The sequence below is a fragment of the Eschscholzia californica genome, unplaced genomic scaffold (assembly GCF_041429995.1).
Source record: "Eschscholzia californica isolate CP2 unplaced genomic scaffold, dmEscCali1.0.p SCAF_1, whole genome shotgun sequence".
Classification (NCBI taxonomy): domain Eukaryota; kingdom Viridiplantae; phylum Streptophyta; class Magnoliopsida; order Ranunculales; family Papaveraceae; genus Eschscholzia; species Eschscholzia californica.
Window position 1 is genome coordinate 19,108,052 of NW_028238198.1, and position 27,172 is coordinate 19,135,223.

The 27,172-nt window shown below is 39.2% G+C and overlaps 2 protein-coding genes across 2 annotated transcripts in view; both read left to right on the top strand.

Moving 5' to 3' along the window:
* Positions 1-215: 215 nt before the first annotated feature.
* On the top strand, positions 216-848 carry LOC147564877 (uncharacterized). Its single transcript, XM_086641812.1, has one exon. It carries the CDS (start codon positions 216-218, stop codon positions 846-848), a length of 633 nt encoding a protein of 210 aa, XP_086497938.1.
* Positions 849-3,431: 2,583 nt separating this feature from the next.
* Positions 3,432-27,172, top strand: part of LOC147564878 (uncharacterized) — a 35,376-nt gene continuing 11,635 nt past the window's right edge. The window contains exon 1 of the mRNA XM_086650811.1: positions 3,432-3,599. Within this exon, the coding sequence (XP_086506937.1) occupies positions 3,448-3,599 (152 nt within the window). The 5' untranslated portion in view covers positions 3,432-3,447. The remainder of the gene's footprint in view (positions 3,600-27,172) is intronic.

Consider the following 27,172-nt stretch of genomic DNA (forward strand, 5'->3'; position numbering starts at 1 on the left):
TCGTTGCAATAAAAATTCAAAGAGTTGTTGACGAGGAAGTTACGGCTTTGCTTGATGCTGATGAAGATGACTTATTGAGGTTTGGTTCAGATGTTGAAGAAGATTTTGTGGTAATGGCTAATCTGCCTGATGAAGGAGAGGAAGATGAAATTATCAATGATAAGATAAATCAATAACTTGGAGTACTAAATAGTGAGACTTCTGAATCTGATCATATGGATCCTAAAGAAGGTGAGGTTTTTGGAGCTGATGATTTGAAACTGAACCAGACCGAGGAGGAACCACGATCTCGTCGGCGTCTGGATGAGCAATTTGATATGCTTGCGCTTCAGAAGTATGTCAGGAACAGTGAAAGTGAATATTATAGTTTGATATCCGAGGAAGATGTATTTTTAGCAGTAAAACCTAATCAGCCTCTTAAACACCATGAAATCGATGACTTAGAAATCGATGACGGGTATAAAGTTCCTGCGAATTTTATTCATGGCAATGAAACATTGAGTGATGAGAAACTTGTTAACTCGTCTGCTGATTTGATTCCACGATGTGTGGAGTATGGTGAAAAGTATAATGAAACTCCGGATAACGAAGACTTTGTACTAGTAAAGGAAAGTATTGACGAATCGGGTCACTTTAAGTGTGAGACCATTATATCTACGTATTCAAATCTTGAAAATCACCCTAAAAAAATAGAAACTCAGGCTAGTGGACGAAGGAAGAAATTCATGGAAACCATCCTTGAAGTTCCACGCAATGATGGCGATGTGATTTCTCTTCGAGGACGAGAGAAGCTCCAAGTGGACTTCTTACCTCATAGCAACAAAAATGTAGTACAAAAGGTGACTTAAGTATCAGATTTGAAGGTTGGTGTTATGTTGAGTGATGAGAGTGTGGGTTTGAGGTCAGAGATGACGGAACTTCTCTCCGTTAAATTACATAACGTAGGAAGGGAGGTCGACGAGGAATGCCTCCGGTTTATATGCTTTGCCAATAGATTTGACAAGCATATTGATGTTGATCAATCAAATTACATAAGCTTGTTCATTAATGTCCCTAACATGCTCGATACAATGCTTCTTAGAACGATCATTGCGATTGATATTTTTGCTTCGATACCTTCAACAAAAAGAAAACCTTCGGATAACAATATTATTTATGGTGTTACGTTTGTTCGGAAAGTAATTCAATTTTCGGGTATTGATCAAGTTAGAGTCTATAAACTTCATGAAGATGAACGTGGGAAGATTGATTTTCGGTGTCATCTCAACGCTACATGTTTCAATATCGATAACTTTTTGGGAGTTGGCTATGCTTCTACTTTGGCTCTTGACGAAGAATTTTGCAAATTAGCTACAATTACTCTTACTTTAGATTTGCTCGTATTACATATCACTTTCTTGCAAATTTTTAAGTGGTTACGTCTACCGTGGGAAGATGGTGAGATGAACGTTGTTTATTCACTAACACTAAGTGTGCGATGCCCATTGCAATATGAGATTCAAACTAATGATATAGTCCATGTTGGTGTCTTTTGGTTTTCATGCACCTTTCGTGCAAAGTGGGAATTAAGGATCGGTATGGATGAAATCATCGTATGTGGGTGCATCATATTATTTTCTTCATCGAAATGGTTTGGGACGAACCTTCTGGGGAAAGGGGAGCTGATGCAGGAGCATCCGGGTCGGGCCCGCGTATCCGCGCGCCCATGGCCTAGTCGGTCATTCTAGAAGTTTAGGAGAGTCCTAGTTTAGAAGGATTCATAATGAATCTAGGTTTAGGAAGTTTCATTATTTTAGTATTTCTATTATTTAGGAAAGTCCAGTTTGAGTCTATCTAGGAAAGTCTAATATCCTATAAAAGGATGTCCAGTCTGTCTTTATAGATTCATATTGAAGAGAAAACCCCCATTAAAGTTATTCAAGTTTATAGTTTTATTTAGTTATTTACAGTTCTTTATTCGTTCTTCGTTCTATTTTGTTGTTTTCTTTTAATTCCGCTGCGTCTACATCACAGTCACCTCTAACTGCTTCTCTCTATAATCAAAAACTAGAAACCCATTTAAATTGAAAACAATTCTTTATTAGACTTGGACAAACATTAATTGACATTTTTTTTTTGTTGAACTAACATTAATTGACGTTGCGAGCAAAACATTTGAAAATTTTCTTTCCAATTGCAAGTTGAATTAGATACGCATATTCATATCAGATTCAACAACTTTGAGGGATTGAAATAGAAAATTCTTCTCACGATCTTGTCCTTTCGTTCGACTAGTTTTTTGCTTGACGTGTTGTTTTTGGCTTGACTTGCCTGACGTTTAATGGAGTTAAGACAGTGTGAAAGTTCAAATCGGTCACTATATATAGACTCTTTTTTTTATGAAACTATAGACTTTTAAATATCCCAATTTTTTGGTTATATTGTGACAAACAACAATTAAGGTAAGAAAAGTAATAATAGAAGTAAATAAATAAATAAATAAATTTAGTACAAGAGATTTACGTAATTTGGTTAATGAGACTTTCTTTCACAATTATGAATATATTTCATCGTCATAATCCATCCAAACTAATTGAACATTGTCCTATGATTGTGTACTCTTTTGTTTTTTGACAAAGAAACTTTAATTTCATTTAACGAGATCCAAATACAACTGAGATACTACAATACATGGGATGACAGGGTTATTCCAAACATTATCTAAGTTAAAAGTAAGACTATAATGAGTCAAATTATGGGTTAAAACATTTGCATTTCGATAACAAAAACTAAATTGGAATTCCTCGAAAGGATGCCTCAAGCTATGAATATCTCCAATATTGTTTTTGTATTTCCACGGAAATGAATTCGGACCTTCCAGAATCCACTCTAGGATTGCTTTTGTGTCTGATTCGATTTCCACTAGTTTGAAATTTAACGATGTTGCTAACTCGATACCCTAAAATAACCAAATTGATCTCTGCATATCGCCGCACATGAAGCCCGGTCTGAACTTGTATGATTATATTTTTATTTTATTTTTGAATATGAACTACGATGCACGTTAGTCATTACATGGCATAGATACATCATCAAGATATGGATTCCACCTCCTGCGGTACTTGAACCTGTGACCTCAAGGACTTTGGAGGTCAACACAATCAACCACTTGGGCAACCAGTTATGAATGTATGGTTGTATAGTGTACTAGTCTGATCTTATACTGTTGTTATTTTAAAAAAAAAATTAGGGGACGGACAAGTAGGGTCTCAAAGGTACATAAGCAAGAGATACTAGAAGATCATTAGCCAACAACCCTTGGTTGGAGTGGTAAGAGGTATAATCTTCCACCTAGAGGTCAAGGGTTCGAGGCACACGCTTAACAATTCAAAAAAAAGACTAGAGGATCATTAAGGAGTAGTAAGAAAGTAGAGGATCATTGTGGAAATTGTCCAAATTTAAAGGCCCATGAGAGAAGAAGAAGAAGAAAGGGATTGGAGAGAGAAAATGGGAGAGCATGAGAAGGTGAAAGAGGAGGCATTGAAGATAATAGGTCTCTTCCAAACTCTCCCTCGATTGGTCGTCTTTGATCTTGATTATACTCTTTGGCCCATCTATTGGCCAGCTTCCAGGTATATTGAATCATACTTTTATCACATTAATCCCGAAAGTTAAAGCTCCAGAAAGCCCAATCGACTTTAGACCGATATCTTTATGCAATGTGTTGTATCGGATTGTCACCAAAATTCTAACCAATAGAATGAGACCATTGCTTGGGAATCTCATTTCTCAGGTACAAAACGCCTTTGTGCCAGGACGTCAGATCTCTGACAATATTATAGTAGCCCAAGAATTGTTTCACTCTATTGCACAAACTTCGGCGAAAGATGGGTCTTTTGCCTTAAAAGTTGACATGGCAAAAGCATATGATAGAGTAGATTGGAAATTTCTGAGTTCGGTGCTTAGACGATATGGGATTGTTGCAAATACCCATCTACTGATTATGAATTGTGTTTCGACGGCATCTTTTTCGATATTGTTGAATGGGAGGCCGAAAGGGTACTTCTTCAGTGAGAGAGGAATACGCCAAGGTTGTCCACTCAGCCCATATTTATTCATTTTATGTTCAGAAACTCTAACAAAATTGGTGATTCAGGCTGAAAATAATGGGTTGTATAATGGCCTCAAGGTCAACCGATATGCTCCTAGTATTAGTCATCTTATGTTTGCAGATGATCTCTTCTTCTTCGGAAAAGCTGGGGAGAATAATGTATTGCAACTAAAAGGTATTCTAGACTCATATGCAAGGTACTCAGGTCAACTCATTAATTACCAGAAATCTTCAATACATTTCAGTGCGAATTTTCAACCCGATAGAAGAGATAAAATTTTGAGAATACTTGGTGTTAAGGAGATGACGATAGATGATGTATACCTGGGAAATTATTTATTGAAGCCGAAGCATAAGATTTCTTCTTATGAATTCATCGTACAAAAGATTGAGAAAAAATTGATGGGATGGAAAAGGAACACTTTATCTCATGCAGGACGGACAACTCTTCTCAAGAGTGAATTATCGTCGATTCCAATATACTTCTTATCAACAAATATTGCACCAAAAGGAATTATCGATAGGATTGAAAAAAACAACGAAACTTCTGGTGGGGGCACGACACGGAAAAATCCAAGATGCACTATGTAAATTGGAGGAAGTTGCAAGCAAGTCAAAAGGCAGGGGGATTAGGTATTCGAGATATGGGTACAGTTAATAAATCGATGGTAGGAAAGTTGGTTTGGAGGTTTATTTCAGAACCAGAGGCGTTATGGGTTCGTTTATTGAGAGCCAAATATCTAAAAAGTGAAAACTTCTGGAAACATGTGCCAAAGGCCTCAGGTACAGCTACTTGGAGAAGTATGATGGAGATGAGATGCTTTATTGAAGAAGGAATGTGCTACTCGGTCGGGAATGGTCAGACTATCAAAATTTGGGATGATCCGTGGGTACCAAACATTCGAGGGTTTAGACCAGGAAAGAAGGATAATGGAACAAATGTAAACAATTTATTTCTTGTTCGTGATTTATTTGACATTGATGGAAGGTGGAATAAAGTGCTTATACAAACAACTTTTGACTCTTTATCGGCAGCAGCTATTCTACAGATCCCGATTATGTGTAACAACATTGAAGACAAGCTTATTTGGGTGTTCACAGAAAAAGGTGAGTTTACCTCAAAGTCTCTATACAATTTGATGAAACAGAGGGAACCGTCTTCTTCAAATCAAATGGAATTGCCGCAAGGGCTGAACTGGAGAAGAGTATGGACGAGAGTGACTCTTGCTCCACGGGTGCAAATATTTTTGTGGCGAATCTTGCAAAATGCGTTACCAACAAAAAAACGTGCATTAAGATTCAACACACAAGTATCTAAACTATGCTCGGTGTGCAACAATGAAGAGGAAGATGTTGATCACATATTTCGGAAATGTAAAACTGCTAGGGAGACATGGTTAGCTCATCCATTGAAATTACGACTAGAGGGAGATGATGACTTCACAACTATCCTTTGTAGGTGGATCGGAGGAGATGAAGAAGAAGAGGTTATTGCGTTAAGAATTTATATCGCTTGGTTCATGTGGAAAGCCCGTAACAGGTGTATCTTTGAGGGAGTTACTCCTTGTAGTTATTCTATTATCCAAGAAGCAAAGAGAATGTATGAAGACTTTTCTATTTCTGGATCCACATCAGAGATAAAGGTTGAAGAAGAACATTACCCACTTCCATCGATTTGGTTACCGCCCTCTCAAGAGAACTTAAAGATTAATTGTGATGCCGCTTACAAGGATGGGAAGGCGGCGTTAGCTGCTGTGTGCAGAAATGCCAATGGTGAATTCGTGTTGGCATTAACTCAAAAGACAAGTGCATCTTCAGCAATGGAGGCGGAAGCTAAAGCGACACGATTAGCTGTTCAAATTGCTAGAGATCTTCATCATTATGGAAGTACGATAGAGGGAGATGCCTTGACGGTGATAAATGCGTGTCTTGCGAAAGAAGATAGTGGTCCATGGAAGATTAGACCGATTGTGATGGATATTAAGAGGGAGAGTGCTAATATTCAAAATTGTTGTTTCTCTCATTGTGTTCGTGATGCGAACCAAACAGCGCATCTGTTAGCGCATTATGTGTTTAATTTCGAATTAGAAACAACTGAGGAGATACTACAACCTCCAAGTTGTATTGTAAGGCAATTAGCCATTGATAAGGCAAACTTCTCTAAAGAGAGGGAATGCTAATAAAGAAAGGCTGAGACCTATTTCACCAAAAAAAAAAAAAATTTCCTTATACTGAATTTTCATTCGTGAATGTTAGTGACTGTATTTACCCTAGACAGTAGTTTTCATCAATACCCATTATTTTTATTTAGCAAACAAACACTAGTAGTTATCTGTGTGAAATCATGTATAATTCAGCTATCTTGTATTTTAAAATTCCGCAAAGGATTCCAAAAAGTTGATATTTTTCTTAATCAGGATTAGTTGGATTAATTATCTAGGAGTGTTAGGGATCGAATCAAAGAAATAGAAATATTACAACTTTTTTATAAAAGCTAGTTCAATATCTCATTATTTGGACCTTTTGAGATATATGGGATTAAATTTGCATTTCTATTGTTAAGTTTGTGGTACTTAAAATCAATTGGTAATGAGTGGAGAGGAAGTAGACATTATATTATTGGTTGCCAGATTGTCTTTCTCCCACGAGGGACTATTCTCACATATATCTTTCTGATATATAGAATTATAGATTACTAGAAAATATGCAAGTTGGGTTTGTTGATTTAGAAGTAAAGTAGTGATCATGAAGCGCTTTACTTGTTCGAAACTTGGTATGATTAAGTAAGGCTTTCTATGGGCTGTGTAGAATAGTCGAAATAGAGCTATTCCCGAAGGAGATAAGAGTATAGATTCTGGAGATGAAATCTTCTAAGTTTTCGGAAATATAAATAGCCAAATTGTTGTATTATTCCCTTTTAAGGCATGGTTATATGGAAATATAAATAGCCAAATTGTACACCTACTCTAAGATGTCGTTCGGCAACACTAAGGTGTCGTTTGGCAACCAAAAGTAGAAGTCATTTTACTTGTAGTAGAAGTTCTTTTGCTTTAAAAAAGTAAAAAAAATTCAAATATATATTTGGCAAAAATGTTACTTATAAGTAAAAAAGTTAGTTTGGTAACTCAATTTACTTTTGATAATTTTATTTTTCTTTCTCATAGAGATACTTGATTTTAATTGAATTTGTTTATGATTTCCACGATTACTCTCGTGTACGAAGTAGTGGTGATATTAGTGGTAGTGGTGGTGCCATGAAGGTATGGTTATGGGGTGTGGTGGTGGTTGAGGGTTGATGGTGGTGGTGGTAGAGGTATGATGGTGGCAGCGGTGGTGATTGTGGTGGAGGTATGGGTGGTGGTGGAGGTATGATGGTGGCGCTGGTGGTGGAAGTATGGTGGTGGTCGAAGTACGGTGGTGGTGGATAAGGTATGCGAGTGTTATTGACGGAGTTATGATGGTGGATAAGGTATGAGGTGTAACCTAAACAATTGGAGGTAATTTTGAAAAATATAATCTCAATCATTGAAGATAAGTTTGGGAAATGTAATCTCAACTCTTGAAGATTAGTTTGCGAGTTGTAACCTTAGTCTTTGAAGAGAATGTATATTCTAAAAAAAGATACCCTCCCCCTTTATTATAGAGTAAAGAGAGAAATAAAAATACTTTAATTTAAATTCAAACTGGTAATATGAAATCACAGAATTAAAGTTTATAGAAACACAATATATAAGATTAAAAAAACTACCAAAATCTATTGTTTTTTGTTTTTTCTCTGCAGCAGCCAATCCAGCTAGAAAAGTACTCCTGAATATCAACCAAGTTTAACTTATTGAAAAAAATGAGAAAACTTAGATTTCAAATTAGGGTGCCTTTAAAAGAACCGGGCCAAAAGGTTATTAGCGGCGGCCATTTTGTTGACCCGGGTCCATGACCATTGACCCGAGTTCTCTATAAGCACCGGTTTTTAATGTTGGTAATGTTCAACTTCGTTTGCTTCTTTCATCTTCTTCTTACAAAACAAAAGGAAGCCCAATTCATTATTCTTTTAAAACAAAATCCTAGAAAAGAGTGCAACATTCTCCGGCGACGACACTGACACCTACCGGTGGCCACTCTTTCATCATTCAACTGTGTTATACCTCTTTTATATCTTCTTTATATCGTTTTTTTTATTACTTGACTTGCTTGACGTTTAATGGAGTCAAGACAGTATAAGCTCTTAAATATCCCAATTTTTTTCATACTTATGACGAAGAACAGATAAGTTGAGAGTAGTAATAACGGAAGTAAATAAATAATTTAATAAAAGAGATATATGTAGTTTGGTTGATGAGACCTTTACGAAGAATAATGATGCGATAATTTTCACTATAACTGAAGAACAATATTACTGTGTAACTTACCAAAACCTTCGCACTCAACCACCTCTAACTTTCTCTCTCTCTCTCTCCAAAATAAAAATAAAAAATTATTTTGGAGATTTAAATAATTTAATAAAAGAGATTTATGTAGTAATAACGGAAGTATAAGCTCTTAAATATCCCAAATCTTTTTCATACTTATGACAAAGAACAGATAAGTTGAGAGTAGTAATAACTGAAGTAAATAAATAATTTAATAAAAGAGATTTATGTAGTTTGGTTGATGAGACCTTCTTTACGAAGAACAATGATGCGATAGATTTCACTATAACTGAAGAACAAGATTACTGTGTAACTTACTAAAACCTTCAAACTCAACCACCTCTAACTTTCTCCCTCTCTCTCCAAAATAAAAAAAAATTAGAAACTCATTTGCATTGATAACAACCCATATAAGCTAGGACAAACATGAGTAAACGTAGCGACTCGCAAGCCAAAAATTTAAAAATTATTTCTCGGGTTGCAACTTGGATTAGATACCGGCCCATATTCAGAGCAAGTTCGAAATATTTACTAAGCATCTCAATATATAATGAGAGGCATGTGTTAATCGGTTTTTCCTTCAACTAAGTAGGTAAGAGCAAAGACAATGGAGGCTCCCACGGAATAGGCTCCCCGTCTTATTGTAGGAGTTTGAGAAATTTTGAGAGCCTTGTATTTTTCAGTTCGAATAATGAATTTGTTAATAGGTCTAATGTTATGCCCAATCGGGGTTAATGTGAACAATACGAGTAATCCAAGACAAGCAATAGGAATAGTAAAGAACAATCAAGAACAGAACACAGAGATTTACGTGGTTCGGTTGGTGAGACCTACTCCACGGCCACAACGGCGCGATGATTTCCACTATGATAAGCAAACAAGTTTACACAAGAGATTCGTGAGATTGTGTCTTACTGATATCTCCTTAGGGTTTATTTATATAGGCACTAAACCCTAATCCCACCGCCTCACCGACTCTCTCTCTACAACCGACATTATACACGAATAAACACTAATCACCGACATAAGCCTAGCTTCGCATTCCAGCTCTGTCTCGGAGTCCAGCTTTGCCTCAGAGCACTGCTTCGCATACTAGCTCTGTCTCAGTAATCAGCTCCGCTAATGGGTACAAGCTTCGGTAGGTTTAACCGGGTTCGATACTAATCCATATTCGAGTCACTTCTAACATCTAAAATAATATGTAACTCAACCTTTACTCTCCCCTGAATTTTCTTTCACAATTATGAATATATTTTCATCCTTATAGTGCATCTAAAGTAATTGATTAATGTCGCATGATTGTAAATTGTACTTGATGATGCATAAAATGTTCAGACGTTGACTAACTTCTGAAGAGTCAAGATCAGACCTGAAGTCTACTGGGTTAACCCGGCTTAAGGTAGCAGAACAACTGAGCCCCTGATGGTCCACCGAATACTCCTCTAACTGGGAGGTCGGCCAAAAGAAACCAACTTGATGGGCCTAGAAATTTTCCTAAATAGGTCTACACCCGCAAGTATACGGGCGTCAAGTAGTAAAATCCCGGTAAGACCGGGGTCGATCCTCAGAGACTAGTCAAACCTATTCTAAGACTTGGAAGTATCACGGTTTTTCTATTTTTTGTTTGAAAATGGTTTTGGTGATAAAATATTAAAATACTTGAACAAAAAGAGAATAAATACAAATCATACAAGGAACTCAATGGAGGAGAGGGCCTGGGGTTTCGGAATCCACCGTATAACTCACTTTCAAACACACTAAAGTAACTGACTAACTCTCTCTTTTTTATAACTCAGAACTTCGGATAATGAGCTATCCTGATTCCGGAAGATGTTTTCGTTTAAAACCAATAATCAATACAAATGTAATTGTTTTATTTCGAAAACATAAATCTCTAAACTATTATCTATCAATTAATAAGTAAGCATCGTCAAATGATTTAACCTAAGCACGATGCATCAAATCTAAAAGCATAGATAGTGAAAAGAAGATCGATTTAACAAACTAAAACAAATTAAGCTTTAAGGTATAATCAAAGAAATCAATTAAAAATATGTTTCTAAAAGATCGAATATGGTTTCATCCTAGCCCTAGATTAAAGAAAATTAGCTACTCTTGCTGAAAGAGATAAATACTTAAACATATACAAGTAAGAGAGTAAAGAGAATTAACTTTTCTTGCTGCTTTTCAACCAAACAGACCCTAAGGGAAGTGTTTTCCTTCTGTTTTTACGATTTTCCAGGAAAACCGACCAAACAGACCCTAAGGGAAGTCGTTTCTCGTCTTCTTGGTCTCTGTTGGAAAATAATTTTCTCGTCTTCTCCAACTCTTTTTCTCTCCTTCTATAACTCTCTGTTTCTTGATTTCTCTCACAAAATTTCTCTTTTCTTTTATTTCAATCTAAACACAATTAACACCAACAATTAGAAGAAGACGATTGTATTTGATAAATATTTAGAAAACAATCTTCTGTTTCTCTACAAATCACTATGTTTCTCTACTACTCTCTCTCTCTCTCTCTCTCTCTCTCTCTCTCTCTCTCTCTCTCTCTCTCTCTCTCTCTCTCTCTATTCTGTTTTATTTCTCTCTCACACAATAAGAATATACAGAAGAAGAAAGATATGAAGATGATGGTAACTCTCTGTTTTTCTTCTTTCTTTCACAAAAAGAAGAACAAAACCAGAGGAAGAGAAGATCAGATGATAATTAAACTGATGATGGAATGATGATCAAGAGCAATAATCCTCTTTATTCTCTCTAAATTTTTCTCTCTCTACTCTGTGTTCTTCTCTTCTCTCTAATCTTACATTAATGCCCCAAGAAGAAGAAGGAAAACAGAGCAGTTATGAAATCAAAATAAGAAAACTGCTTCCCTCCAAGATGAGATGATCTCTGCCCTCTTCTGATTCTAACATATATAGGGGAAGAAGAAGAGAATAGTAACAGTCCTTTCTCCCTCTAAATCTATCAATAGAATCCTTTCTTTGTATAAAGATACCAATCAAGCTCTTTCCATTTCTGCCGATATCTCCAAGAAAATCCTCCTTCTTCCTTCTCGGTCTACAGCAGCTCCCTTTCTCTATCTTTCCAACCGAGCAAATCAAAGAAATACTTCCATTAAAGCAGCTTCTCTCTCTAGGAAATATCTCCTTCAATTAACCTCTAGCCGAGCTTTCTCTCCAATCATCTCTGTATATACTCTCTAAAGTGAATCAAATCACAACTATCCTTTTCTTTCCTTCTCTCTCTCTCTCTACGAATATCACAGCCGAATCATCAATCCAATCCTCCAGGATCTCTCCATCTTTCCATAATCTCATCTTTCCTTCTTGGTTTGAATAAATCAGAGAAGAGAAAGAAAGAAAATCTCTTCCATTAATCCTCTCTCTCCAGTAATCTTTAGGGTAATATTCCCATTAAAAGAGAGATAGGATTTCTGTTTTCATAATCAATCTCCTTTCCATTTCTAAAAAAAAGAAAAAACCAATTTTCACTTTCTCTCTCTACTGTAACCGTGAGATAGAGAGAAAGATTGAAAGAATGGGTTCCCATTGATTTGGGGAATCACCCAATCGGGTAAGGTCTTGTTGTCAATAGTAACATCCAGTGTAACAAGGCTTACCAACTTAGAGTGCATGAATGTAGCTAGAGACGTCGGATTTAAAGGATACGAGATCTTTGAGTGAGGTGGCACATGGGGGCACAAAAGTTATCTTGGAACCGTTACACTGAATTGTCAGGTTTGAGACCCATTTCGCTGCTAACCTTGTACACGGAACTCGGATAATCCATGCCTCGATTTGCGCCACCCCATCAATATTACCCCGCCAGCCAGAACCTTGCCCAAAGATATCCCGACGGTCAACCTTGTTTCACTTAGGTCAAGTGACTTTGACCCAAACTTTGACTTGGATTATCTTTCACATGCGGACTCCGATTTGACTTTCGTTTTCGCCGTTGGGTTCATCTTGATTTCTTCTTCTCATCCGAATATCAACATTGGTCAGAATTACCAAAATCTTCAATGACCAAAATGCCCTCAAGTGTGTCTTTCTCTTGATTTTAGCTATTTTCACATCGAAATCCGTAAAAGACACCTGAGAAAGAGAAACACACAATTTATCAGAGTAACTGCCCGAAATAGACTAACTAACCCAGATTAAGAGATTCGGATGAGGCATTTTCAAGACTCATCACAGCTCCGCAAAACGCCCTCAGCGTGGACAGATCAGCCGTGGGGTCTTCAAATGAGTAAGGGGGTCCACACAGGTTCGGCCAACGTCTTACGCCCAGAGCTGGGGAGGCAGCAGCGCCAAGCAACCTACCGACTTAATCCCAAAACTTCTAGAAAGATCTCAGTCGGTTACATATCTCGAACTGTTTAAGCCCGTTTGAACTCCACGTATCTAAAGGATGAAACTTCTCCTTTGGAGTCTATCACACCGGCAAGATATCTACGGAGAATCCTTGAACTTAAGAACTTCCACTTATCAAAGATCCGGGATATACTCTGAGAGAAACCCTAGGTACTCAAGAGAGGAAAAATTTCCTTCGGTTTGACGGCAACCGCCTCACCACCGCCACTGATCACAGTCGGCCTAACATCGCCTATAAAAGGCCCCCCACACCGTCCTTCGCAGGACAGGATCTCTTTACCCCAAAAAGACCACTAGAAACTCAGAGTTCTCATAACTCGCCCCCAAAAGGATCAATCAATATTCATTCTTTTACTGCAAAGAGCACCATTACTGGCTTGAGCATCGGAGCGGTTTTCGAACCCTTTGCAGGTCCCCCCCCCCCTCGGGATCAGAGGAACAAGAATAAGGAGCAGGAGCAATGAGCCAGGAGCCAAGAGCGAGGAGCAGGAGAAGCAGAGAACTAGAGCTGAAAGCAGATTCAACCGCTAGAGTCTGACCTGACTTAACAAAACAATCAACTTAACGGAGGTTGTCATGCATCAACTCCCTGTTTCATGCTGATAAAACGGAAAGTCATTTTTTGACATCAGTGTTTGGCGCTAGAAGGAGAGCATCTCTCCAGCAAAATCATCAATTCGGTAAACTCGAATCCTATTCATTAAACTTTTCAGACTAACTACTTCCCTGAGTCCCTCGGGCAGAATCTCTCCAAGCGAGCACACCCCACACGGGTCACCACACAGGCTCCGCAACCCAGTCGAGCTCATGGCCGAGCTGGAACAAGCCAAGGTCGATTACCTCTAAAGGGATGAGGAGGCAAAACAACTGGAGGAAACCCTTTGCAAAGCAGAGATGGCCAGGAAAACCGCGGCACCCGGAGAAAGAGAAGAAGTAATCAGGAGATACGCACGAGACTTTTCTCACCCGGTAATGCATTCTCTTCCGGATATCTAACCTTACAACCCGGCGATCAGATGCATTTGGAGAAAATCCTGGAGGAATACGGAGCACTGGACCCCAACCGACCATACATCCCTAAAAAGAAAGGGGTTGGCAAAGGGTGCACGAACGACCCAACCGTCTGCGAAGTGCTCATACATCAGGTAGCAGAGCTACTCGAGAAAGAGAAAAGGAGAGACTGTGGGGGAAAGCAGTAATCCATCAACCCCCTCTCTGCCGAGAGATATTAGAATCTGAAAAGCCAAAGAACTTCAAGTGCCCAGCACTAGATCATTACCACAGCCTAGAGGACCCAGTGGCGTTCATCAACAACTACACTGCAGTAATGAACTTGTACATGACCAATCAGAATATATGGTGCGTAGTCTTCGCCACCATCCTTAAAGGACCAGCGCATGCATGGTACCAAGCGCTGGCCCCAGGATCAATCAAATCTTTTGTACAACTCGCCCAGGTTTTCTGCGACGCCTTCCGAGGAAGCACCACAATCAACAGAAAGACCGACGAGCTGTTCAACGTGGTTCAAGGAAAAAATGAGACCCTAGCAATTTATTGGCAAAGATTACGCAACCTCATGGTGCAGGTCCCCGACCTGGAGCCAAAGGTTGCTTTCGTCGTCCTGTTAAGAGGCCTCATGTAGGATGATGTCATCATGGACATCTCTGGCAAGGATCCAGATACCCTGGTAGAGCTAATAGAGAGGATGCAACAATTCATCGGGAAGGAAGAAAACTACCAACAAATGAAGGAGGTGGTCAACATCCCGTATGAAAGTGAACCGATCTGAAAGAAAGAACGAGAGGAAGTTAGGCCTCACAGGGAACGAGAACGAAGCAGAAGACTCATATCTGACTTTGCCACCTATACCCCGTTGGTGAAAGGTAGGGAGGAAATTTTACAGATACTCATAGCGAAAGGAAAGGCGGAACTACCCAGACCCAACGATGATAAGGAGGAGTTCAGGTTCAGAAACATGACCGCGTGGTGCGCCTTCCACCGAGGCTACGGTCACAAAACTCAGACATCTCAAGAACCTCCTCGAAGAAATGGTGAGGAAGGGTGAGTTGGACAAATACGGCCAGAAGGGGCAGCGACCCTACGAATACAAGAATAAAAGGTCATCAAACAGAGCAGGAATCGAATCCGGGCTAGATTCTGGCGAACAGAGCCCGACCATCAAGAAAGCAATCAAAAGCCTAGAAGAACCAGCTGGGGTTATGGGAAACATCAACACTATCTCAGGAGGACCGACCCTCGGCAGAGCTACTAAAGGAGAACAACGCAGATATGCCAACGAGGCGAAAAAACCCACAAGTTCTGTTTATCAAACCCAGTGTGGAAACGCCACCCATCGTCTTCACCGACGATGACTTAGTGGGGGGTAATAATCCCACACGTGGACCCACTAGTGATAACGGCACTGGTAGCCAATTGGAGGGATGGGCGCATCCTAGTCGACACGGGAAGCTCGACTGAAGTCATGTGACGAATATGCTTCTAAAAACTAGGGGTAAGTCTTCACCATCTCAAATCATATAAGTCTTGCTTGACAGGGTTTGGCGACAATCAAGTCGAAATCGATGGGACAGCATCTCCACCCGTACTGATAGGAGAAGGAGAAACGAAGAAGGCGATAATGTTAAATTTTGCCATAGTCGACAAGATGCATGCATACAACATCATACGGGGTAGGAACTTCCTGAGAGAGTCAGGGGCGATAATCTCTATGAACCACCTCATGATGAAGTTCCCAATCCCGGGAACGTATCTCATAGGAGCGATCAGAGGGAATCAAGAAGTATCCCGAGAATATTACCTAATCTCCGCCCAGGGTTGTGAAGAAGAAACCACTAACCCAACCACCGTCGGAGGAGACAAAGTGTTCTACGGAGATCCCACGGCAGAGATGCAGGACTAAAAAGCAAGTACCATCACTTCTGATTTCCTTTTAGTTATTTTGCGAATAAAGTCGTTAGGCGGGAGAAGTAGCGCTACAAGAAACATATTTTATGAATAAACAAAATATTTTAGCAAAAAGGCGACACTATAAAAGGAAGAGTCTTAGTCAAACTCACTTTGCTTTGGCAAAACAGGTAGCTATGGCAACGACCAGGAGACTCAAGGAGCAATCCTAGTTAAACTGAAAATTTACTCGAGTAAAACTGATCTTTCACCAAGGTCCCAAGGAGGAGTCCTAGTTAAACTGGTCGTGCTCACGCCGGCAAATTAGGCAGCTCTGGTAGCCACGACAATGACCAGAAACCTTATAAGGAGAAGTCCTACTTAAACTCACTTTACTCGAGTGAAACGCGGTCAACACTAAGGATCCTAAGGAGAAGTCCTAGTTAACCTACAGCCCTGGCAAAGGTGGCCGGATATAAGGAAAAGTCCTTGCGAAATTAGTCATGCTTAGGCAGACAAAACAGCCCCGGTAGCGTAAGCAACGACCGGGGGTACAGGAGGAGTCCCGACGAAAACTAATTGTGCTCATGCCAACGAAACCAGCCCTGGTAGCGAAAGCAACGACCAGGGGCCCAAGGAGAAGTTCTAGTGAAACTAGTTGCGCTCAAGCCAAAAAAACCAGCCCTGGTAGCGAAAGCAACGACCAGGGGTCTAAGGAGAAGTCCTAGCTAAACTAATTGCGCTCAAGGCAACGAAACCAGCCCTGGTAGCGAGAACGATAACCAAGACCCTAAGGAGAAATCCTAGCTAAACTGGATGCCAACGAAAAACAGCCCTGGGAGCAGCTGCCATGATAAGGGGCAAAGTCCAGACCCGAAAAGCATTCAAAGTTACGCAGTTACACTAATTTGGGTTCTATTTTACAGGAGAAATTAGTAAGCCTATGTCATACTAGGATAAATCTAAATTATTCTTTTTGCAGGGCGGTCATTTGGAGCATGCGTAGTAAGATTGGGGAATTGCATTAGTAAGCATAGGATTTATCAAATTGACTGATTATTTTGGTATATTACATATATAAAAAAAACACGAAAACGTCATTCATGAACAACTATTGCACATCGGAAGAAGAGGAAGAAGCAGCAGCAGGACCGCCAACGACCACCGAGGCTTTGATAATCACGGCAAGTAACCGACCACCCCCACAACGGCGAACCAAAAATCCGACGGTCGAAAAAAGAGCAGGTTCAGAGGCACTCGTGACGCCGGTTAATGAATAAACCAGGGGATAAAGAGGATTGGTTACGGGCAACGCCGAAAGATTGTTGTCATCCAACAGGTCCCGAGGACGAAGAACCTCAATAAAACCTTCACCAGCCACTTCCATGCACAAGTTCTCAACAGAGAAATCATCGTCATTCAGAACCATGTAGAAAGAGACCCTCACGTCGCCACCAGGAAGAGTTCCATTAACCATTAGAAGACTCATGGCGAGAATTGCAAGATACTCGTACTGAACTTTCGGGCATATTTATAGCCCGATAGGTAGTTATGAATGGGCACGGTCACCGAAGAGTCACGACGAACATAAGTGAATGTAAGACCAACAGATTGCCGCGCAAAAAGGAAATACCAAGAGAAACAACATAAAGGAAAAATTACTTCCATTAATTCTTAAAACATGACCTATTACAGAAGAAATTGCAGAAAAAGACACAGAAATTACAACGAGCGTTCAGGTCTATTACCGAAGAAATTGCAAAAACAAAATAAAACCCTCGGAAGGAAGTCGATGGCAAGGAAAAAACCAAAGAACGTGGACGGCTAAGAGAGCAGTCACGCAATTAGGTGGAAGGAAAACTAAGAAGATACCAGGTACCCCTTTCCAAAAGAGCTGCCAAGACAAGAAGACAACCAATGAAAAAATAACCCCTTTGTCATCATCACCTTGCCCTGAGTATCCCAACTAGAGGCAGCACTGGTAAGCCTACTTCCTTGTCGAACCTACCCAAATGGGACATGGGATTACCACGACCATTATGGAGGAGTCCACCCTTAACTATCTCCATTGTCGGAAAAATATTCTTCAAGCAGGCAACTAGTATGAAGTCAAACAGAGGCCTCATCTCGGATCTCTGATGAAGACATAAGGTAAGGAGCTCTGCAAAGGAAGGATCTTCTCTTCTCTGACTTTTGATGATGAGGAATTAAAGAACCAAAGTAGGCTATTTATACTGGAAAGGAATAGCCAAGAGACTTCTTGAAAACAGATGAGGGGCCTTTAAAGCAAAGACCGAAAAAAGCCCGGGAACGCTCAAGGGAATAATGACTAAAGAATACGCATAGCTCGAGATGGATCAGAGTCGAGAGAACATCAGCGGGTTTCGAGGAAACACTTCAACTCCCCTGCTAACAAAACGCCATGTATCCATGCATGGTGACGGAACTGTCGTGCGCAGTTACCTAAAGGATTACCGCCGAAAACGCGTGATCAGAAGATCTGATCTATGACGTGACAGAATTACGTATGGAAAGGAAATTAATGGCTTGAGTAGAAGTCTAAACGTGTCTCGGGAGAACAAACCACGCGTCCTGCAATGCAAGACCTGAATCAGTTCTAAGAAAAAAGGTTTTCCCATCAGCAGTTTCTACCAGCTCGGTGCAGATCAGCTCAGGAATAGGCAGCTCTGGGAAACCAAAAGAAAGACCGAGCTTCACAAAACAGCTCTGGTTCAGGTAAAATCCTTGACTTCAAGGTCTTCAATGTTTAAAAACATACGAGTTACTTCTACTCCTCAGTCTCATTACTTTCGACTAAGGAGTGGCGGGACTCATGATGATGCATAAAATGTCGAGACGTTGACTGATGTCTGAAGAGTTAAGATCAGACCTGGAGTCTACTGGGTCAACCCGGCTTAAGGTAGCAGAACAGCTGACCCCCTGATGGTCCACCGAATACTCCTCTAACTGGGAGGTTGGCCATAAGAAACCAGCTCCGCAAAACGCCCTTGGCATGGACAAGTCAGCCCTGGGATCTTCAAAAGAGTAAGGGGGGTCCACACAGGTTCGGCCAGTGTCTTACGTCTAGAACTGGGGAGGCAGCAGCGCCAAGCGACCTACCGACTGAATCCCGAAACTTCTAGAAAGATCTCACACCGGCAAGATATCTACGGAGAATCCTTGAACTTAGGAACTTCCACTTATCAAAGATTCAGGATAGACTCTGAGAGAAACCCTAGATACTCAAGAGAGAAAACTTTCCCTTCGATTTGACGGCAACCGCCTCACCACCGCCACTAATCACAGTCGGCCTAACATCGCCTATAAAAGGCCCCCCACATCGTCCTTCACAGGACACGATCTTTTAATCCCAAAAAGATCACTAGAAACTCAGAGTTCTCATAATTCGCGCCCCCAAAAGGATCAATCAATATTCATTCTTTTACTGCAAAGTGCACCCTGACTGGCTTGAGCGTCAGAGCGGTTTTCAAACCCTTTGTAGGTCTCCCCCCCCCCCCCCGGATCAGACGATCAGGAACAAGGAACAAGAAGCAGGAGCAAGGAGCAGGAGAACCGGAGAACCAGAGCTGAAAGCAGATTCAACCGCTAGAGTCTGACCTAACTTAACAAAACAATTAACTTAACGGAGGCTGTCATGCATCAACTCCCTGTTTCATGCTGATGAAACGGAAAGCCATTTTTTGACATCAGCAGTATTCGTCTAATCTTGTATTGTTGTTATTTAAAATAGTCAGAATATCTCCAAATGCACGACCCAAGTTGAACATTCAAGGTGCCACTTAGGATTTTTGGGGATTTTTTTGTGCAAAACTCTCTCCAATGCAATATTCAATTTAGATATCAAAATTATGTGAATCCATTTAACATTGAGATATCTCAAGAAGAAACTCAATAATTGAGATTCTTTTCGACATTTCTGTCCTTTCTCTTGATTTGTTTTTCGCTTGACTTGTGTTTTTTTTTTTTTGCTTGACCTACTTGAGGTATATTGAGTCATGGAGTCTTTTCAAATTACTATATAACCTGTTAAATATCCTAATTTTGTGATCATGTTTTGACGGAAAACAAATAATAAATTAAGAAAAATAATAATGAAAATAAATAAATATAATCTAGTAGATTAGCATAGTTTAGTTGACAAGACCTGGTTTACGAGGAACAATGATGTCATGATCTTCGTTACAAATGAAAAATAATGTGTAAAAGCTACTAAAATTTTCCCACTCATTCACCTCTAACTGTTTCTCTCTATAATCGAAAACTTGAAACTCATTTAAATTGATAACAATCTTTTATCAGACTGGGCAAACATTAATTAACGTTGGGAGCAAAAAATTTAATCAAATTAGATACCTATATTCCTGTCAGATTCAACAACTTTGGAGGATTGAAATAGAAATTTCTTCTCACATATCTCGTCCTTTCGCTTAATTTGTTTTTTGCTTGACTCGTTCTTTTTTTCTTGACTTACTTGGAGTTTACTCGCGTCAAGACAGTGTGAAGTTCAATTCAGTCACTATATAGGCTTTTAAATAGAGTTAATTCCTATATGGCCCCCTACTTTGTGACCAGCTTCCTTTATGGCCCCCTTTTTTTCGTAAATTCAAATATGGCCCCCTATTTTCATGTAAATGTCCTAATTGTCCTTCCTATTTATAATTTTTCAAAAAAAAATTAAATACATTCCACCTCATTTCCACCTCACCTCTATCTCCACCTCACATGTCTCTCCACCTCACCTCTCTCTCTCTCTCTCCACCTTTCTTTCTCTCTCTCTCCACCTTTCTTTCTCTCTCTCCACCTTTCTTTCTCTCTCTCTCCACTTTTCTTTCTCTCTCTCTCCACCTTTCTTTCTCTGTCTCTCTCTTTCAACCTCTCCCACTTCGTCTTCCCCGGCAAGGTCGCCGGCCGGAATATTTTCCGGCCGGCGACCTTAAAAAAAAAAAAAAAAAAACTCTCATCTCTCTCTCTCTCAAAAGATACCCTTCGCCGGAATCTGTTGAACCAGACCGGTCTGGTTCAACAGCAGACCTTCAGATCTGAAGGTCTGTTCCGAGCAGACCTTCGAAGGGTCTGCTCGAACAGACCTTCGAAGGGTCTGCTCGAATAGACCCTTGAAGGTCTGTTCCGAGCAGACCTTCAAAGGGTCTGCTCGAACAGACCCTTGAAGGTTTGTTCCGAACAGATCTGAAGGTCTGTTCGGAACAGACCTTCAGATCTGTTGAACCAGACCTTCAGGTCTGGTTCAACAGGTTACCCTTCGCCGGAATCTTTTGAGAGAGAGAGAGAGATGAGAGTTTTTTTTTTTTTTTTTAAGGTCGCCGGTCGGAAAATATTCCGGCCGGCGACCTTGCCGGGGAAGACGAAGTGGGAGAGGTTGAAAGAGAGAGACAGAGAAAGAAAGGTGGAGAGAGAGAGAGAAAGAAAAGTGGAGAGAGAGAGAAAGAGAAGTGGAGAGAGAGAGAAAGAAAGGTGGAGAGAGAGAAAGAAAGGTGGAGAGAGAGAGAAAGAAAGGTGGAGAGAGAGAGGTGAGGTGGAGAGACATGTGAGGTGGAGATAGAGGTGAGGTGGAAATGAGGTGGAATGTATTTAATTTTTTTTTGAAAAATTATAAATAGGAAGGACATTTACATGAAAATAGGGGGCCATATTTGAATTTACGAAAAAAAGGGGGTCATAAAGGAAGCTGGTCACAAAGTAGGGGGCCATATAAGAATTAACTCTTTTAAATATCCCAATTTTTCTGTCACATTATGACAAACAACAGTTAAGTTAAGAAAAGTAATGAAGAACGGAGAGTTTTTTGAGGAGAGAGAGGGTCCGCCATGACGTCAGCATAAGCGAATTCCCCCTTTCCTTTTTACTCAAACCCTAGAAATCCTCGACCATAATTTCCTCCAATTCCCTTCATCAAACGAATCTGCATCATAATAGGATTGGAATTGCATCCAAAGATTTCTATCTTTCTTCAACCACCTGAGAAATCTCTTCATAATACTCCAATATCCACAATCAAACACCCCACAACCTAGGTTCTCTTATTACAAACTCAGATCTACAAAATCAGGAAAATTAATGGCAAGAAGGATGATTGACATCCAAATCTCTGATTAACACTTGCAAAGTTTAAGCTTCATCAGCGAATCGAACCGCAGAGTACAAAGAAGCAGCTTGGAGGTGTTAGATCTTTCATTACTCTAATCATCATTATCATCCATCAAGAGGTTCTTTATATTTAGAGAGGAAATTCACAACAGCAAGCACCATCAACTACATGCAAGGTAGTACCTCTAATCCCCTCTTTATCTTTATGCATACTAATAGCTTATATATTTAGCATCTTCATAGGTTAAACTGCTTCTGGTGATCTGAGTTTTTTTACTTGCTTGTGTAATTTCCATTGCTATTCTTGTATAGCTCGAGTTCTCATTTTCCGATCAAACATGTTTTCACTCTACCTCGCTTCAATATATAGTTCGTACATTCAATTTCTTCGCAAAGTTATTATTAGATTTCAGTAGTTGATGTTTTAGAGGGAGCTTAACCTAGGTTTTTGATTAGTTAATATTGGATTTTCAGTAATTTTTAGTTTAGCTCAACCTAGGTTTTAGTTGGCTTGTTTAAAAAAAAAAAAAAAAAATAAAGGGTTTTAGATAGCTGTTTATATTAGTTGTCTCTTTTAGTTCTTGTGCTTTACATTCTAGATTGTTTTAATAATTACTAGTTCTAGCTGTTTAGTCTAGTTTTATTTGATTTATATGATCTATATTTGCTAGCAATGTTATCTATACTGGTCTGGTGGTATGTTCTCAGTTTAATACATATGTTTAGTTCTCTATTTTGATTCTGTGATTAAGATGCAGTCTAGGCCACCTCCACATCATTCATTAGTACCCTAAGTCACTACTTGTTTATTGTTCTCTGTTAATTAGTTAGTTTTTAGTATTAGAAGAAATATTAAAAGTGATTAGTATACATATATATGTTGTTACTTTTCTGTATATTAATAGATAGTCTTCTTCTTTTCTATTTTTAAGGTAATATATTATTAACCATTAGTATTTATAGTCCTCTGTCTTAGTTGCTATCTTGGTTAATTCCTTACAATCTTCACTAGTCTCCTGGCAGACCCCATGAGGTGTCTTTAGCATCTCACTTAGGGCAGTAATTAGGGTAGGGGACCATAAGTACTTTGATTGAGGCCGTAGACATTTGGGCTTTATAAGGGTTAGTCTATCTAGAGTGCGCCCCTATATTTCCTTACATTCTCGAATTCTTTGGCCTCATCCTTAAGTACTTTGATTGAGGCCTAGTCATTTGGGCTTTATTAGGGTTAGTCTATCTAGAGGGTGCCTCTAGAATTCCTCTCAATTTTCACTAGTCTCCTGGCTGACCCCACGAGGTGCCTTTAGCTTCTCACTTAGTTCAGGAGCCGGGTGAGAATTTATAACAGTACAACTACTAGGTAGACTAAGATGATCAATAATTTAGGGCCTAAAGTCCTCAGCTGGAATGTAAGAGGAATCTCTACTTTTAGTACTCGTAAACACCTTATGAGCCTGATTAACAGGCACAACCCGGACATCATCTTCATAGCCGAAACAAAAACAAAATCATATAACATCAAAAAATATTTTAAAATTAACAAACACTATGATCACTTCTTCGTTGAGCCGACCAATAAATCTGGGGGCCTAGCGATGTTTTGGAATCACAACCTTACCCTTAAAATCCTATACTCGGATAATAATATGATCCACACGGAAATCTATAATAGCAATAAAAACCCTGAATATAGTATTACAGGATTTTACGGTAGCCCATACCATAAAAACAAACTTAAACCATGGAAAATTTTAAATAATCTCAAAATTCAGGAGGAGATTCCTTGGGTTGTCATAGGAGACCTTAACGTTATCCTAGACGTCCAGGATAAAGATGGAGGCAAGGCGATCTCGAATTCTAACACTCACATAATTCAATCATATATTAACAACCTTAATTTAACAGATATGGGTTTTAAAGGTTATCCTTATACGTGGAATAATAGACAATTTGGAGAAAACTTTATCCAGGAAAGATTAGATCGAGCCCTAGCCAACCTCCCCTGGCTTCAAAAATTTCATCTATCTAGTATCTCTCACCTGGAATCTGTAGGTTCCGACCACCTACCAATCCTCTTAGCAGACACAGACTTAAGCTGCAACAAACCTAAACCCTTTAAATTTATTCGTACCTGGATGTCCCACCCTGATTGTCACAAGTTTATTTCGGACAAATGGACTAATCATCAGAATATTCAAGTTAACCTTAAAAATCTCAGTAGACACCTAACGAAATGGAACAAAACGGTCTTTGGAAACATAGAGAATAACATTAAAGAATTAATTACAAAGCTTAATAACATAACTACTAAAAAAGAATTCAACGTAATAAATAATCAACTGGAAGACTTGTATAGGCTTCAAGAATCCTTATGGAAAGAAAAATCTAGGAACAACTTTCTCTCAGTAGGAGATAGAAACACCAAATTTTTCCACTCTCAAGCCATACAACGTAATAGGACTAATAAAATTATAGCTATAAAAGATACCAATGGTGAGTGGCAGGAAGGATTAGAAGAAATCCAAGCTATATTTACATCACATCTTCTCAATATTAGTTCTTCTCAGGGCCATAGTGATAACCACTCCATTCTCAATCTTTTCCATCAAACCATCACGCTAGAACAAAACATAGAGCTTAATAGAATCCCTGACCAGGAAGAAATTAATAGTGTTATTAGTAGCCTTAAAAAAGAAGCGGCCCCGGGTCCCGATGGATACCCCCCTACTTCTTTCAATCTAATTGGGAAACTGTTAGTCCCAATATTTACAGATTAGTGCAAGAATTCTTTGAGACAGCTGAGCTTCCACAAGACACTAATCATACTCATATATGCCTCATCCCGAAAACCACAACCCCCCAAACACCAGCCGACTATAGACCCATTAGCCTTTTAAACACCACCTATAAGATTATTACGAAAATATTGGCTAATAGATTCAAACACTCGCTTCATAATATCATCTCCCCTTTCCAGGCGGCTTATGTACCAGGTAGACAAATCTCTGATAATATTATCATGGGGCAGGAAATCATCCATTCTCTCAAAACCATGAAAGGTGCAACGGGTTACTTTGGACTTAAGCTGGACATGTCCAAAGCTTTTGATAGGATAGAATGGAGTTTCCTAACAGAAATCTTGGCTAAATTGGGATATTCGGATCATTGGATCAATATGATTGCCCAATGCATTACAACCTCCTCAATGGCGGTTTTAGTCAATGGGCGTCCTGGTCCCATATTCCACCCCTCTAGAGGTATCAGACAAGGAGATCCCCTATCCCCTTTTTTGTTCACACTAGCAATGGAGGGGCTTAGTCGTCTGCTTAAAGAGGAACAGGATAGAAATAATTTTAAAGGTTTTCCTACAAAAAACCCTAATCTCTCCATCTCTCATCTTCTTTTCGCAGACGACTGCATTATTTTTGGTCGTAACTCTCTAGATAATATACATACACTCAAGACTATTCTTAATACCTTTTGCAAGGAGTCTGGCCAAATGATCAACTACGCAAAATCTAACATTTTTTACTCTAAAAACTCTCATCCTAAATTCAAACGTATGATAATGCGTTCTCTAAAAGTAAAATACGCCTCCACGTCGGAGAAATATCTAGGAACACAATTATTCATTGGTGCTAATAAAAAACAAATTTTTAATGATATTCTTAATAAAATAAAAATGAAATTAGACAAATGGAATCACAGTTTTCTCTCGCAAGCGGGTCGCACTATAGTCATCTCGACTATAGCTGCAGCCGTACCCCGATACCAAATGCAATGCTTCGCCCTTCCCAAGGGCATATGCAAGAGCATTACGACTTTGCAAAAGTCGTTCTGGTGGGGTAAGTCTAAAGGCATATGTACCAAATCTTGGTCTTCGATATGTCTTCCAAAATACCTGGGTGGTCTTGGAATCCACTCCCCAGAGCTGGATAACCAAGCTATGTTGAGTAAATTAGCATGGAGAATTAAAACTGAGCCGGAGTCCATGTGGGTTCAGCTTTTAAAAGCCAAATACTATGATAATACAGATAACCCAGGCCCGGCGAAATCCTATCATTCATGGATTTGGAAGAATATTAATAAATATCTCAATATAATAGGAAATTATACGATGTGGGAAGTACACAACGGTAAAAGTATAAATATTTGGACCGATAATTGGATTCCCACACTCCCATCTATTCCCTATAACCAGAATTCTAACCTAACTAAGGTATCTCAGCTCATTGACCAAGGTAACTGGAATGAAAACATTCTTAACAATGAATTCGATAATGAGACTAAGAATCTTATTCTAGCGATCCCGATCTCTATAGATAGTGAAGATCAAAGGAAATGGACTCTTACCAAATCAGGAAAATTTAGTGTCAAATCCATGTACCAACACCTATGTATCAGTATGCATACACCCCAACCCCAATCACCTAATTGGAACTTCCTTTGGTCCCTTTCGGTTGTTCCTAGGGTAAAAATGTTTTTATGGAAAATTTGTACTAAAGCACTCCCAGTTAGGGATAGGATAGGAAAATATATTGATAACAACAGAATCTGCCCGAATTGTAATGAGATAGAATCTATAGAACATGCTATCCTTCACTGTCCTCTGGCAAAAAATATTTGGTTCTATTTTAACATAATTTCTGAAAATATTACATCTGTTCGAGATTGGATTTTCTCCTGGGAAATAAATGACCAAAAGGCTTACACAATTAACAACATTCATTACGCTACCATTATGTGGAACATATGGAAAATTAGATGTGACCATTGCTTTCAACACGAAATCAACAAGCTAGACACAATTATTACCATCATTACGACTTTCCCACAAATTCAAATAGTGAATGAAACAAAAACCAAAACAGAACAAGGAAAATGGATCCCCCCTGAAACATCATTTTTAAAGATCAATGTAGATGCATCTTTTATAGACACACAAAGTATCACAGGCATCAGCCTGATCGTCCATGACAATGAATCTAAATTGGTCGAAGCTGCATCATACACCTCAAGAAGCAGAAACGCGGAGGAAGGTGAGGCAATTGCGATCCTCAAAGGAATACAATGGGCAGAATCTCATGAATATAAAAAAATCATTATCGAAAGTGACAACATCAATATCATAAAATATCTTCAGAAAGGAAAGAATAATATTCAATGGCAATCCCTAATACACATCAAAAGAATCCAGGAAATAAAAAGGAGGTTGGAAATAGTTAAATTCTCTCATACAAGCAGGAAATTCAATCAAGCAGCGGACAAAT

Bases quoted from the DNA above. Each gene is read 5' to 3' on its own strand.
- LOC147564877 (XM_086641812.1), top strand. From the start codon at position 216: ATGGATCCTAAAGAAGGTGAGGTTTTTGGAGCTGATGATTTGAAACTG.